This window comes from Rhinoderma darwinii, chromosome 5 (genome assembly GCF_050947455.1).
Source record: "Rhinoderma darwinii isolate aRhiDar2 chromosome 5, aRhiDar2.hap1, whole genome shotgun sequence".
Taxonomy (NCBI): Eukaryota; Metazoa; Chordata; class Amphibia; order Anura; family Rhinodermatidae; genus Rhinoderma; species Rhinoderma darwinii.
The window spans coordinates 189703787-189719865 of NC_134691.1; the positions used below are offsets into that span (position 1 = coordinate 189703787).

General features: G+C 44.0%; 1 protein-coding gene across 2 annotated transcripts in view; it reads right to left on the bottom strand.

Moving 5' to 3' along the window:
* Positions 1 to 16079, bottom strand: part of LOC142651760 (NFX1-type zinc finger-containing protein 1-like) — a 100625-nt gene that overhangs the window by 21055 nt on the left and 63491 nt on the right. For both annotated transcript variants that reach the window (XM_075826820.1, XM_075826819.1), the window contains exons 13-15: positions 15115 to 15254; positions 13784 to 13938; positions 4909 to 5054 (exon numbers count right to left, since the gene is read on the bottom strand). In XM_075826820.1, the coding sequence (XP_075682935.1) occupies positions 4909 to 5054; positions 13784 to 13938; positions 15115 to 15254 (441 nt within the window). The remainder of the gene's footprint in view (positions 1 to 4908; positions 5055 to 13783; positions 13939 to 15114; positions 15255 to 16079) is intronic.

Consider the following 16079-nt stretch of genomic DNA (forward strand, 5'->3'; position numbering starts at 1 on the left):
TGATCCCATCAAGTACCTCGCTCAGTCATAATGGGCAACATTGGGTTAATGTGTGAGGTACATGATGGGGTTAATTGCAATTAATATGAGGCACATGGAGGTTCAAAATTGATAACACCATGTGCCTCATATCAGAAAATGGAAGGACATTTTTGTAGGATTATTATTGTTGGCAAAGTATCGTTTTGGTATCGAGTATCGCAATACTACTCTAAGTAACGCTATCGAAGTCTGAATTCTGGTACCGTGTCAATCCTATTGGGACACAGTGTATGATGCTATTACAATCAGCGACACAGTGTATGGTGCTATTACAATCAGCGACACAGTGTATGGTGCTATTATAAACAGGAACACAGTGTATTGTGCTATTATAATCAGGGACACAGTGTATTGTGCTATTATAATTAGAGGTGCAGTGTATGCACTATTATATTTAGTGGCGTAGTGTGTGGCACCCATTTTATCTTCGTTTATAGGTGCAGAAATGTTTGAAAAGTGAGAAGCTGAAGACATCTAAGCGGCACACTGCAGAAATGGGCTGTGGCCGGGAGTAGTCATCATAGATGTCTGGACCAGATGGAGAAGAAAAGAGAAAAATAACAACTAGAATCTGAAAAGACGTCACCGGTGAGTCACTTCGTGTAAATGTTTATTCTGCCTCTAATCAGTACTGCAGTCACTGTATGATCTGCAGCGAGATGATGGGTGGTATGATGTGTTTTTTTTAAACAGCAACTCCCAGCATATCCTTACCATTGTTCGGGTTATGCTGGGAGCTGTAGTTTTACACCATACAAACCTGTATGGCAGGGGTTGTACTAAATTGAGCTGTATTTGTGCTAGTGTTGTATTTATGTACTAAGCTTGGTTCTGGAGCTGTATATATGTTTTGAGTTTGGTTCTGGTGTTGGATATATGTATGAGCTTGGTTCTGGAGCTGTATATATGTTATGAGCTTGGCTCTGATGCTGTATATATGTATGAGCTTGGTTCTGGGGTTGTATTTATGTACTGAGCTTGGTTCTGGTGCTGTATTTATGCACTGAGCTTGGTTCTGGAGCTGTATATATGTAATGAGCTTAGTTCTGGTGCTGTATTTAAGTACTGAGTTTAGTTCTGGTGTTGTATAAATGTACTAAGCTTTGTTCTAGAGCTGTATATATGTTATGAGCTTGGTTCTGATGCTGTACATGTATATGAGCTTGGTTCTGGTGTTGTATATATTGTAGCAGTGCAGCTACTGGACGGTGCAGAAACTCAGGTTTTAAGCAACCAGGGAGCATGTACAGCAGAGAGGGTTTGCTCTGCTGGTGCTTGGGCTGTCTGATGAGCCTAGTTAGGCTCCACCTGAGACGGCTCTTTATATCAGGTGTGTGCTGTTCACACAGGGCTCTCAGTCTGGGGAAGACAGGCATGCTAGCCTGTGAGAGTCACCACCGTGTGAGGTAAAACTGAAGGTTTTGAGGTGCTGGGCACAAGGCTCAGTGTCACGTAGTGAGGGACACTGAATGTGTTAGTTAGAGGCTGGACGGCCTAGGGTTTATTTTGTATGTTTATTGTTGTACCACTGACTGCTGTTGTGAAGACAATAAAGCTAGCTGCGGCTGGTTTAAACCTTTTTGGAGTGAACTTTCTATGTGTGCCAACCATCTCACCCGGGAGATGGCGATCTCATGAGCTAAGTGGTCCCCAAGTTGTCACAATATGTACTGAGCTTGGTTCTGGGGCTGTATATATGTACTGAGGTTTGCTCTGGTGCTGTATATATGTATTGGGCTTGGTTCTTGAGCCGTATATGTCAGAACTTGGTTCTGATGCTGTAATTATGTAGGATATTTTTATAAATATTGAGGGCAGATGGAATTGTTTTCAATTCATTTTATATTTAATGGGAACTTGTCAGGTAGTTTTAACCCCTTGAACCTTGACCATATTTCTAAAACATTCCCTTGTATGTTTTTTCAGATGCAGCAAAATCTATAAAATCTAATTTTAAAACGGCGCACACTATATGCAAATTACTCATTAAAGGGTCATGGTTCACTATCCTGAAGAGTCACATAGTCCTGCCTCCAAACCCACCTTTCCATGCTTGATTGACATCCCCCCGGCTGTTATATATCACTACCAGTCTGCTCCAACTTTCTCGGATTTGCCATTGCCTTGTACTACTTGGGCACACACCCTGGGCATGCCAGAGGGGTGTCAATCAAAATCTGTGGGGCGCCATTTCAGTTTTCACCTCAGGCAGCAGAAAAGCTAGAATCAGCTCTGTGTAAATGTATGCCAACTATCAAAGAATTTGTTAATCTGGTTGACTAGGCCAAATATACTATATGGGAGTTCATTACCTGTAGGTAGACAGTAGTAGTCTAGATCGCTAGATTCCCCTGTCCTAGGCTATATGTGGGTAAATCCCTCGAAAAGCTTAGAAGACGTATCTTTCGGTATATCAGTAAGATTAAGACAGAATTAAACACCACCATTTTGAGACACGAGATCCCATCATGCCGACAAGCCATATAATATTCCGTTTTGGGAAGTCCCTCAGCTATCTTTAGGACGTGGGAAAGGCAATCTAGAAACTTTTACAAATGGAATTTACAACGGCTTTAATTGCTGAGTGCATCTGGCCTAAATTAACACTTCACCTATACTGTTTTTCTATAAACATAGATTATTTCTCCGTGATATTTATAATATTATATTTTACTGCTACAAAATATCTGTAACTACGTGTCACTTTATGTATTGATAATGACATTATATTCCATGACCACATCTCCTTCCCTGTCAGAAGTCAAGAATGTGGTCTGACCTTAGTTCATATATGAAATTTTTTTGCTTGGTACAGTTATATCTGTCTTAAATACCATTCGGATATATACACATCCAAATATTGACGTTATTTGTCTATATGCATCTTTAAGCAATTATGGCTAATTATGGCTTTAAAGTGGTTTACCCATGAAAGACATTTATGACATACATACAGGATATGTCATAAATGTCAGATAGATGCGGGTCCCTCTGGGACCCGCACCTATCTCTAGAACGGAGCCCCCTAAACCCTGTTCTGCCACTCTGTGTTGCGGCAGGAGCAGGTTAATTCCGTCTATGACTTAGGAAACAGCATAACTCGCTGAGCTATACTGTTTCCGTAAGTCCCATAGAACTGAATGGGAGTTATGCAAACAGTGTAGCTCGCATGCTACGCTGCTTCTGTAACTGCCATTCACTACTATGGGAGTTACGGAAACAGCGTAGCTCAGCGAGTTACAATGTTTTCGTAACTCTCGACCATATAGTCAGGAAGTGACCGGGGAGGCGGAGGGAGCAGAAAAAGGTAGAACGGGGTTTAGGGGGCCCCGTTCTAGAGATAGGTGTGGGTCCCAGAGGTAGGACCCGCATCTATCTGACATTTATGACATATCCTTTGGATATGTCATAAATGTCACTGATGGGAAAACCCCTTTAATATAAGAGCATACAACTTTTCAAATATTAGGCAAATTCATTTAAATTTAGGAACATGCGCAGTCCAACGTTATGGGCTGAATTTATTTAACCCCTTAAGGACACGGCCAATCTTCATTTTTTTTCGTTTTCGTCCTTTACTCCTCTCCTTCCAAAAGCCATACTTTTTATTTTTTCGGCGACATAACCGTATTGTTTTTTCCTGGACATGTTGTAATTTTTCATGCCATTTATTGTACTAGGAGACTGAAATTTTTTTTTTGTGTGCGGTGAAATGGGCAAAAAAACAACGATTACGCCATATTTTGGGGGGTTTTGTTTTTACGGCGTCCATCAGGTGGTAAAAACTCCATGTTTACCTTATTCTACGGGTTGATACGATTACGGCGATACTAAGTTAATGCTTTTTTTATTGTTTTACCACTTTACCACTATTTGCTAAAAAATAATATTTTTGTCGCCATATTCTGAGAGCCATAACTTTTTTAATTTTCTGTCAATTGAGCGATGTGAGGGCTTATTTTTGCGGGGCAAGCTGTAGTTTACATTGATACCATTTTGGCGTACATGCGACTGTTTGATTACTTGTTATTCCATTTTTTTGGAGAGTAAGGCTATGTGCACACGCTCAGCTAAAAACATCTGAAAGTACGGAGCTGTTTTCAAGGCAAAACAGCTCCTGATTTTCAGAAGTTTTTTAAGCAAACTCGCGTTTTTTGCTGCGTTTTTAACGGACGTTTTTGGAGCTGTTTTTCTATAGAGTCAATGAAAAACGTCTCCAAAAACGTCTCAAGAAGTGGCATGCACTTATTGTATGCTGTGTACTAGCATCATAGCAGCTAGTCCCATGCTTCTGCTTCCTTCTCCCCCTCTCCATAGATTTCTATGGGCAGTTGTAACCTGTTCACTCAGTGAAGCAGTGAATCCGTCTACTTTATGCTGGGATTCTATTAGTGAATTCTGATTGCGTAAGGAGTTAAGGAGGCGGGGGAAGGGGGGTCCGATATGTGGGCAAAGAGGCATTTTTCTGTAATAAGATATACTACAAAGTTTCTTATCTTTGCTTGTACTATTGATTTATGGAAGGTTATTTATAGTCAGAGGTACACTTTAGTAATACTGTTGATAAGAGTATGCAGAGGCAAGTGTATATTTTAAAGTTACACTGCTTCTATTTTTTTAATTCTGTGTTTTTTAATTCTATTAATAGAATTATAAAATCTGATAAAATAGAACAACATCATGGCCAGACGTAATCAGGTTCTTGTCAGGCAGCACATGTCAAAAACAGAGAGGAGTAAGCATGACTGAAGAGACTGATTCTACTTTAATAGCATTGCCTTATATAAGGTAGTGTAGTGCTTTAGATGATCAAACAAGAAATTACAGGTAAAACATTCACAGCAGCATATATATAGAATTACATACCTGCTGATGGTCTCCAATTAGGATAAGGTGTTGGCAACAGTGACTTAGCGTTGTTAGAATGTGTGCTTCCAAAACCTCAGCAGCCTCTTCAACAACGACAATTCTTGGCTGAACAACCTGTAGAAGTTTCCTGTATTTTGCTGCACCTATAATAATAATAATAATAATTTAAAAAAAAGAAACAGAAATGACCTTATTGTATTGGTCTAGTCCTCGATCTTTAAAAATTTTGGTGAGGTTATTTGAATTTTAAATTTGGAAACAAAGAATTGGCAGAGATTTGCAAAAATGTCTCAAAAATATATGAGGAGTATGTCCCCTTATGGATCTCATGCTATTTTCTGTTAGCTACAAACTGTTCTCCCTGATATTGCGTACATATAAGGGTATAAACAAGAGGTGGTCAAAACTCTTTTGATACCAAAAAAACCTGGCAAAATACACCCCACACACAGCATGACCCGTAGTGTCAGCCGTAGTTACCACAAAAAGTGTCACAGCTTTAGTACCTCCATGCAGTGTACGAGAATGATAGCAAGTGTCCCCTAACCACAGTGTCCCCAAGAAGAGTTATGCCACAGTGCCCCTATAACAATGGCATGCTAAAAAGTACCACCCATAATGCTCGCCCCATGAGTACGAGCAATAGTAATTCATTCATGAGTGCCAAACACAGTGCCCACAAGGAATATTAGCCACGGTGTCCCATAGCAGTGTCCGTAGCAGGGCTTTGATAGCAATGCTATGCAGAGTTGCAAATCGTCCAAAATTCCTGGACAATCCGTCAACTATGGGACTTTTTACTAGTGTACGTAAAAAATATTTTTTTATGTGTTTGTCATTTTTTTTAAGCTGCATAAACTTGTGCAGGTTATTGTAATTATCATAATTTTATAGTTTACAGTGAATACTACTAATCTATTCATATTAACATCTGAGCAATAGACATATATCCTCTTTTATCTTTATCATTCATTGTGGTTTTCCAATTTGTCCATAAAAATGTTGGCTGCCTGTGATTTTTGGATAAGTTGTGCAGAGAAAAGGAGGAAATCAGGATGTCAACCGTGGTGCTCTTTAACACTGTCCCCATACCAATACCATGCCAAGACTAACCTTCCCCATGAGTGCACCCCCAAAGAGTGTCAGTGACAGTGCTTCATAAGTGCCAGGCACAGTGCCCCATCAGTGCCTGTCACAGTGCACCATCCGTTTCAGCCCCAATCCTTCTATCAATGCCACTCACAGTGGCCCATGAGTAGCAGCCCTAATTACGCTATCAGTGCCAGTCAAAGTGCCTCTATAAGTACCAGTCAGAGTGTCCCTAACAGTACTAGCCACATTACCCCCAAAGAATACCCACAGTAGTCACAGTAATCACTGAACTGCTCCCTGCTTCTGCCCTGCTGATATGCGGAAAGTTACATTTGAGCAGCCAGATAGTGCTCACACTTGTGCCTTTATACTCCTTCACTTATCGCTATAAACAGGGCTGCCATCAGTTGCTGGAACTTTATTCTCTGCTTCTGCTGCACCTTTCTGTAAAAGTGCTGCATGAGTGCTAGTGTCAATTAATTTTGGGGAGCCATTGTAATGCACCCTTCTCCCAGGCAAGGAAGGTAGCTTCGCCCCTGGTGTCTGCCTATCCTGCTTATTCCTTGTCCCAACCAGTGTGTAAACACTTTGCCCTTGAAGTGGCCAGTTTGGATGTTTTGTCATAATGATTTTTTTGTTTGGTTGCCAGCAACAATCTTATAAATTGTGCAGCAAATTATCATCTAAGCACCACTGAATATAAATGCAAAGAACAGTCTACAGTATTTCTACAGGGAGTTGTTGTGTAGCACTAAGTACAAGGGAGAGGGGTTGTGTGGCACTAAGTACAAGAGGGAGGAGGGTTGTGTGGCACTAAGTACAAGGAGAGGGGGTTGTGGGGCACTATGTACAAGGGGGGCAGTGTGGCACTAAGTACAAGGGGGCAGTGTGGCTCGAAGTACAAGCAGGGGTGTGGCACTAAGTACAATGGAAGCACAATATCTACAAAGGGAGGCAGTGTGTGGCACTATCTACAAGAGGGGGCTGTGAGTGGCGCTATCTACAAGAGGGGGCTGTGTGTGGAGCTATTTACAAGGGGGCTGTGTGTGGTGCTATCTACAGGGGGCTGCGTGTAACGCTATCTACAGGGGGCTGTGTGTGGCGCTATCTACACGGGGGGCTGTATGTGGCGCAACCTACAGGGGGGCTGTGTGGCACTATCTACAGGGGAGGCTATGTGTGACGCTATCTACAAGGGGTGTGTTTGGCGTTATATACAAGAGAGGGGCTGTGTGTGGCGCTGTCTACAAGGGGGCTGTGTGTGGCGCTATCTACAAGGGAGGCTGTGTGTGGCACTATCTACAGGGGGTGCTGTGTGTGGTGCTATCTACAAGGTGGCTGTGTGTGGCGCTATCTACAAGGGGGGGCTGTGTGTGACACTATCTACAGGTTGGCTGTGTGTGGCGCTATCTACAAGGGGGCTGTGTGTGGCAGAATCTACAGGGGACTGTGTATGGTGCTATCTACAGGGGGCTGTGTGTGGCGTTATCTACAAGGCGGGAGTGTATGGCACTATCTACAGGCTGGCTGTGTGTGGCGCTATCTACAAGGGGGCTGTGTGTGGCGCTATCTAAAAGGGGGCTGTGTGTGGCAGAATCTACAGGGGGCTGTATGTGGCGCTATCTACAGGGGGCTGTGTGTGGCGCTATCTACAAGGGGGCTGTGTGTGGCGCTACCTACAAGGAGGCTGTATGTGGCGCTATCTACAAGGGGGTTGTGTGGTGTCTCTTTAAATAATTTATTTTCTTTTAACTTATTGTTATGTTAAAATAAATTATAGAACTATACTGCTTGTAAAAGAAAATGTACAAATGGTTTTATGCTCGAGTTACATTAAAAAAAAATTGTGAAAAAAAAATACATCTCATTGCTTGGTAGAGAAAGCAAACATGTGGAGGGGGAAGGAGATGTCGGGAAAGAAGTTGGGGGGGGGGGGCGCAAATCTGAATGTTTGCCCCAGGTGCTGGAGAACCTAGCTACACCTCTGATTATATATATATCAGTGTGTGTGGTGCAACTTTCTAAATACTTTTTATTATAAATAATTGTAACTTTTTGAGATACAGCTGCTTTATATCCTGTATACAGAGCAGCTGTATCGTGCGCTAAGACCTGAATCCGTCAGGTCAGCTACACTGACGGGTTTAGTGATAGCGGGTCATGCATGTTTTTGACCCGCAGGATCCACCAGATGTGATCAGTAACAGCTCGATCCGGCATGCCCGCTGTCACTAAACCTGCAAGTCTTGCTGACCTGACGGATACAGTGTTCAGCACTAGATACAGTTGCTCTGTATACAGGATGCAAAGCAGCTGAATCTCAAAAAGTAAAAATTATTTTTAATAATAAGATATACAGTACATAACCTTTAAAGGGTTTTTCCCATGAGAGACGTTTATGACATATCCAGTGGCGTAACTACCGCCGTAGCAGCAGTAGCGGCTGCTACGGGGCCCGTGGCATGAGGGGGCCCGTGTCACCCGCCGGCACGGGCCCCCACCATGGCCGCAGGCTCCGCTAGCAGCCGCTATGGCTGCTACAGCGGGACGCCACTGAACAGTACGGCAGAGCAGGGAGGTATCTCCCCGCTCTGCCATTAAACAAAAGACATGTATCCCCTATCCACAGGATAGGGGATACATGTGTGATCGCTGGCAGCGATAGGGAGAACGGGGGACTGAAAGTCCCCTGAAGTTCTCCATCACAAACCTCGGACTTCCGGGGTCTGTGTCGGCAGCTCCGGAGAAATGAATGGAGCGCCGGTCACGCTTGTGCGCATGCGTGACCAGCGCTCCTTTCACTTTTATTGAGCTGCCAACACAGACGCCGGAAGTCAGAGGTTAGTCATGGAGAACTTCAGGGGACTTTCAGTCCCCCGTTCTCCCTATCAATGCCAGCGATCACACATGTATCCCCTATCCTGTGGATAGGGGATACATGTCTTTTATTAGGTCTGTAAAGTCTTTATCACACTGTAGGTCGCATTTTTTGGGGAGGGGGGACGCTGTATGGCGTTCCCTACAGGGGGGGGCTGTATAGCGTTCCCTACAGGGGGGGCTGTATGGCGTTCCCTACAGGGGGGGCTGTATGGCGTTCCCTACAGGGGGGGGACGCTGTATGGCGTTCCCTACAGGGGGGGGGGACGCTGTATGGCGTTCCCTACAGGGGGGGGGACACCTATGGCGTTCCCTACAGGGGGGGACGCTGTATGGCGTTCCCTACAGGGGGGGGGCTGTATGGCGTTCCCTACAGGGGGGGCTGTATGGCATTCCCTTCAGACCCCCCCTGTAGGGAACACCATACAGACTCCCTGTAGGTAACGCCATACAGTCCCCCCTGTAGATAACGCCAGACAGCCCCCCTCTAGATAACGCCATACAGCCCCCTCTGTAGATAGCGCCATAAAGTCCCCACTGTAGATAGCGCCATACAGTCCCCCCTGTAGATAGCGCCATACAGTCCCCCCTGTAGATAGCGCCATACAGTCCCCCCTGTAGATAGCGCCATACAGCCCCCCCTGTAGGGAACACCATACAGTCCCCCCTGTAGGGAACGCCATACAGTCCCCCCTGTAGGGAACGCCATACACTCCCCCCTGTAGGGAACGCCATACAGTCCCCCCATAGATAACGCCATATTGCCCCCCGTAGATAACGCCATACAGCCCCCTCTGTAGATAGCGCCATACAGCCCCCTCTGTAGATATCTACAAAGGGGGCTGTATGGCGTTATCTACAGGGGGGCTGTATGGCGTTATCAAAAGGGGGGGTTTGTAAAAAAGGCACTATCTACAAGGGGGGGGGGTTGTGTGACACCCGGGGGAGGGGGGCCCCCAGTCAAAAGTTTGCTATGGGGCCCAGTCTTTCCTAGTTACGCCCCTGGACATATCCACAGTATATGTCATAAATGTCAGACAGATGCGGGTCCCACCTCTGGGGCCCACACCTTTCTCTAGAACTGGGCCCAATAAAGACCGTTCTACCCATGTCTGCTCTCGCCCCCTCCCGGCCACTTCCTGGATATGTGGTTGGGAGTTACGAAAACATTGTTTCCGTAACTCCCATAGTAGTCTTGTTACTCTGTCTCCGGTCTCACAAAGTCTATCTGGTTTACCACCTCAATATTCTTCTTATGCCGATGTCTTCAGTAAGAAAAAAGAAAAAAACAAGACCCTGCCACCCCACCGACCATACGACTGGCCGGTTGAAGTGATTCCTGCGTCTTCTCCTCATGGACGGGTATATCCATTGTCTCTGCCTGAAACTCAAGCCATGTCAGAGTACGTTAAGGAGAACCTCGAGAGAGGTTTTATCCGAAAGTCTACTTCGCCTGCCAGAGCTGGCTTCTTCTTTGTGCAACAGAAAGACGGCTCCCCCGTGCTTGTACTGATTATCGTGGACTTAATAAGATCACCATAAAGTACAAGTATTCCCTGCCTTTAATTTCTTAACTTTTTGATAGAATCCATGGAGCCAAGGTCTTCTCCAAACTAGACCTGCATGGAGCCTAAAATTTGTCCGCATCTGAAAAGGCGATGAGAGTAAGACGGCTTTTAACACTCGAAACGGGCACTATGAGTACCTTGTTCGGTCTCTGTAATACTCTTGCAGTCTTTTAAGAATTTGTGAACTACATCTTCCGTGATCTGCTGTATATTTGCGTGGGGGTTTACTTAGATGACATCTTGGTTTATTCACCTGATCTGACATCACATAGAAAGCATGTTCGTCAATTTCTGTTGCGGCTGAAAGAGAATAGTCTTTATGCCAAGCTGGAAAAATGTGTCTTTGAGAGATCCTCCTTGCCATTCCTTGGGCATATTCGCTCCGATCAAAGTCTACAGATGGATCCTAAAAAGTTGACTGCCATTCTCGACTGGCCTCGTCCTCAGGGCCTGCGTCCTATTCAAAGGTTCCTGGGGTTCACTAATTGTTACAGGCAATTCATTCCTGGTTTCTCCACTGCCCCAATATCTGCTCTGACCAAAAAAGCGGTGAACGCGGCATGCTGAATTTGCCTTCACAGCTCTGAAAAAAGCCTTTGCCTCAGCTCCGGTGCTGCATCATACTGACTTCTCCAAACAATTCCTTCTGGAGGTCAATGCCTCTTCCATTGGTGGAGGAGCTGTCCAGTTCCAGAGGAGCAACAGTGGAAAGCCTGTAAATTGTGGCTACTACTCCAAGCTGTTCTCTTCCGCTGAGAAAAACTACACTATAGAATACCAAGAGTTACTGGCTACTAGGTTAGCCCTGGAGGAGTTGAGATATCTTCTTGAGGGGGCCAAACATCCTGTCATAATCTTCACAGACCACAAGAATCTGACTTATTTGCAATCTGCCCAACGTCTGAATCCTTGTCAAGCCAGATGGACACTCTTCTTTGAATGTTTAAATTTTCTGTTCCACTACCGGTCGGCGGACAAGAACATCAAGGCTGATGCCTTATCCTGCTCTTTTGATTCCTCAGACCTAGTGGAAGAAACATAACACATCATAGATCCATCCCGTATAATCTCTGTGGCACCAGTTGTTGTGAAGGATGTCCCTCCTGGAAGAACCTTTGTTCCACAGGCCAAAAGAAAGCGGATCTTTTCTTGGGGCCATAACTCAAAACTTGCAGGTCATCCCCCAGGTTCCGAAAGATACTAGAGCTGGTATCCCGGCAATTCTGGGGGCCTTCTCTCTCTAAAGATGTTCGAGAGTATGTGTCTATCTGTACCACCTGTGTCCGGAACAAATCCTCTAGATCCAAATCTGCAGGTCTCTTGTTCCCTTTACCTGTTCCTGATGCTCCCTGGCAACATATAGCTATGGACCTTGTCACTGATCTGCCACCCTCCGCCGGCTGTACCACTATCTGGGTGGTGGTGGATAGTTTCTCTAAAATGGCCCACTTCGTCCCTTTGCCCGGACATCCCTCTGCTACCTACCTGGCCAGCTTCTTTGTGGAGCATGGACTTCCGCAGCATCTTGTCTCTGACTGTGGTGTGCAGTTTACTTCAAAATTCTGGTCTATTAGACGTCAAGTTGGACTTTTCCTCTGCATATCACCCACAGTCCAATGATCAAGTGGAACGAGTTAACCAGATTCTCGAGAATAATTTTTGCCATTTTATTTCTTCACTGCAGAACGAATGTGTACATCTTCTTTCCTACAATAACCATTCGTGCTAATCTACCGCTCCTATTCATTTTTTATTGTTTTCGGTCAACACCCTCAGGTGCCTCTCCCAGTACCTGTTGCCAATGCCACATTTGAGAATTTTCTTCAGATCTTGCAACAAACCAAAACAGCAATTGTTCAAGCTTCTGCTCGCATGAAGATATATGCTGGCAGAAGACGGAGTGTTCCTCTTCAGTTTTCTCCTGGAGATAAGGTCTGGTTGTCTTCCAGAAATATTCGTTCTTATAAATTTGCTCCTCGGTTCCTTGGTCCGTATGGTGTTTTGAAGCAAATCAATCCAGTGTCCTACAAGCTTTGTCTGCCTCCTTCCCTGCGGATCCCCAATTCTTTTCATGTGTCGCTGCTCAAGCCTATGATTCTCAACAGATTTTCCAGGTCCCCCTTGACTTCCTCTCTCCCTGCTTCTGTTGGTCCTGAAGATCAATATGAAGTTAAACATATTCTTGATTGCAAGAAGGAGGATCTTCTAGCCTGTGCACAGTAAGGGCTTTGGCCCAGAAGAAAGATTTTGGGAACCTGCTGAAAATATTTGTGCACCTGCACTTCTTAAGAAATGTTTGCTTTGCTCTGGACTCAAGAAGAGGGGGCGTAAGGAGAGGGTACTGTAATGCCGCCTGGCCAACGGCACCCTCTCTCTGCCCGTTCCACTGTTCTCTCAAGCCGTCGGCACTGTGCCCAAATGGTGCGTGCGCTGGCCCTATAAGAAACTAAAACTCTGCTGTTTACAGCAACTCCCATGCATCTGAGGGCTATCTAAGGCAGCTTCCCCCACAGGAAGTTGCCTGAGCAAAGGTTCCTAGCTCTGTCTGGTCCTGCTGTATGTTGTCCTGTCTGCTGCTGACTCCTCTTGTATTTGACCCCAACTTGTACCCTCAACTTCGTCTCTGCCTGCTGACCCTATCCGATTACCCATTGCTCAACCTGGATTAGCTCTGACCACCTGCCTGACCTTGGACTCTGCATGGACTCTGCATGAACTCTGCCTGCCTAATAACCTTGGCCTGTACTCCCACCCTCCGTTAGCCTGAACCCTTGGTGACTTGCATTATTAACTCTGTTCCTGTCTGACAAGCTATCTCACAGCTGCAGTTCCGCTACACTTGCATCATTGACTCTGTCCTGCCTGGCCAGACGTCTCCTACTCCTGTTTGGAGATACAGTGAGTTCACATCTGCAGTTACGTTACAGCAAGCCAGACCTTTTTGTCCATTATAAGTGCTTGATCTCTCAAACGCTCTTTTAGCTGAATGAGCTTTTCCCACAGACACACTCCAAAATCTTGTAGAAAGCCTTACGAAAAAAGTGGTGGCTTTTACAGCCACAAAAGCGTCGCCAAATTCATATTAATGTCCATGGTTTTGGAAAGGAATGTCCAACAAGCTCATATAGGTGGGATGTTCAGGTGTCCACGTACTTTTGGCCATATAGTGAATAATCTTTATTAGAATAAACTTCTGGAAACAGAGAAGTCCCAAAACAGAGGAGCAAACATACACACACTAAATTATTTTGATTGACAAATATATCATATAAGAGGAAGGAAAATAAAGGATGATATAAGTGGGAGACATAATTAACAATATAGCTTTAGATCACCTGTTGTAGTCATTCCTATGATGTCAGCCTGTCGCAGTATAAAACAATCCTGCTGATTTCTTTGTTCATCTAATCTGTTTACCAGTATTTGGTAGTCATTTTCCAGTCCAAAGATCTCTAAGCGAACTGCTTCGATAACTTTGTGTCTCCACATTCTAAGGGAAGCATGAAATATATGTGATGGAACTGAACTTAAATAGGATGGATATATGACAAGGGTATCTACAAATAGCCTAGAAAGAAAAATGATTGCCAGAACCGTATGGGGTATGGAGGGACTGTTACGGTCTGTAGCAGATTCAAAGTCCAGTGGCCGAAATGATCTAACAGGAGGGTGGTAATAGCAAGAGTAGTCAAGCAACAGTCCAGGTTTGGCAAACAGATAAGCGGCAAAAGGTTGTAGCATGAGGCAGAGACATGGTCAGTAAACAGTCCAAGTTCGGTACACAAATGAGTAGCAGCAATTTGTAAAGAGGCAACAAGGAACTAGTCTACAGGCAGGTAGCTCAATAGTCTAGCAAGGAGGAAGTGCAAGGGCCAGGCTTATATAGTAAGCCAAAAGAAAGCTGTAGCTGTCCAGTATTTTAGAAGGCTCAATGAGAAGAGCTACGCCATGGGAGAGAGCAACAAAGGAGTGGCGGACAGCTGACCTCACAGCAGCTGGCAGTGACAGAAGTGAGAAAATCTCACAGGAGGTAGAATGAAGACCATAGCTGAATCACTTACATTTCCTAACCTTGTTAGTGGTTATTGTGGAACAGAGCCCCATACAAGTTTTTGGGGGATTTTTTTTGTTAAGCTCTGTTCACAATTGTATTTGGGTTTACTGTTGTTCTGTTCCATCATAAGAGCAGATCAACGACAAAACTGAGCCATCGGATCTGTCACATGATGAAAATCAACTGCACCCAAAAGAACCCATTGACTTCAATGGGTTCCGTCGGGTTTCCATCATGGTATTCGTCGTTTTGATGGACACAATTTTGTCTGGCAAGAACTATGGAATCTGTGAGATCCTTAACAGAGAATCCAACACAGGTGTGAACAGAGCTACTTGGTTTCTGGTGAGCAATATACACTGCAGATATTTACATTTGTAAGACTGTCCCAAGCAAAGTTTAATAACTTATTAGGATGTAATACTAAAAAAGAACTTAATTAGTGGTGGTGTGACCAATACCCTTTATACCTTTAACAGTTAGAGATATTTGTAAATCGAGCTTGGATATGTAATCTGCATTAGGCATATGCAGATCTGTGAATAATGTATTTTGTACGCTTTATGCCAATATACTTTCATGCAACTCCTTTTAGAACTAAACGGACCAAACCTGTAAATTTCCCAACGCTTCTGAATTGGAACATCCCAAATATCTAAGATCTGTGTATATTCCTTTTCATTTATGTATTGTTTTTTTAGCAACTCATATTTCATCCGTTGTATCAGTCTCTTTCTTTGTTGTTCACTTATCTGAAAGAGAAAGGTAAATTTATTTCAGTGAAATATTATAAATTAGAACATGTTACAAAAAGTTCACAGCGGTAAAAAAAAGAACAAGTAAACAAACAAAAGTAAGGGCCCATTCACACGAACGTGAATAACGTCCGTGTGCTGCGCATGGAAATCACGCGCAGCACGTGGAACCATTGATTTTAATGGGACGGTTCACACATTCGTGAGTTTTCAAAAAAGACAAAAGTATAATAGGTATGATACCTTTATTGGCTAACCATAAAAGTTCTATATGCAAGCTTTCAGAGCACAGAGGCTCCTTCTTCAGGCAGTTTACAAATGAATGACTTAGAAAAAAGCACAACATTTAGATGTTACACAGAGACAATTAGTACATGAAGTGATATATCATTAAGATAAGCCCGGGCAATAAAACTGAGGTTATAGGGGTGATGACTTAGGAGTTAAGGGATCTGGAGTCAGTCTGATGGGGGATGTGACGTGTGTCCATGTAGTGGCTCATAAATCCTGGTGTTAGATTGAGGCCTTGTTTCAATGACTGGAATTTTATCATCATCTTGAATACCCAAATTTTTCTTTCTCTGTTGTTTTTAAAATGACCCTTCAGAATGAGTACCTTTAAATCTGCCAAACTGTGATCAGGTCCAGAGAAGTGTTTTCCCACGGGTGTATCCACCTCCTGTTTTATTGTATATCTGTGAAGATTCATCCTGGTTTGTAGTTTTTGTATTGTTTCTCCAATGTAGATTCCTTTATTGATGCACCTTGTACACAGGATCATGTACACTACATTGGAGGATTTTTTTCTATATTTTCTATATT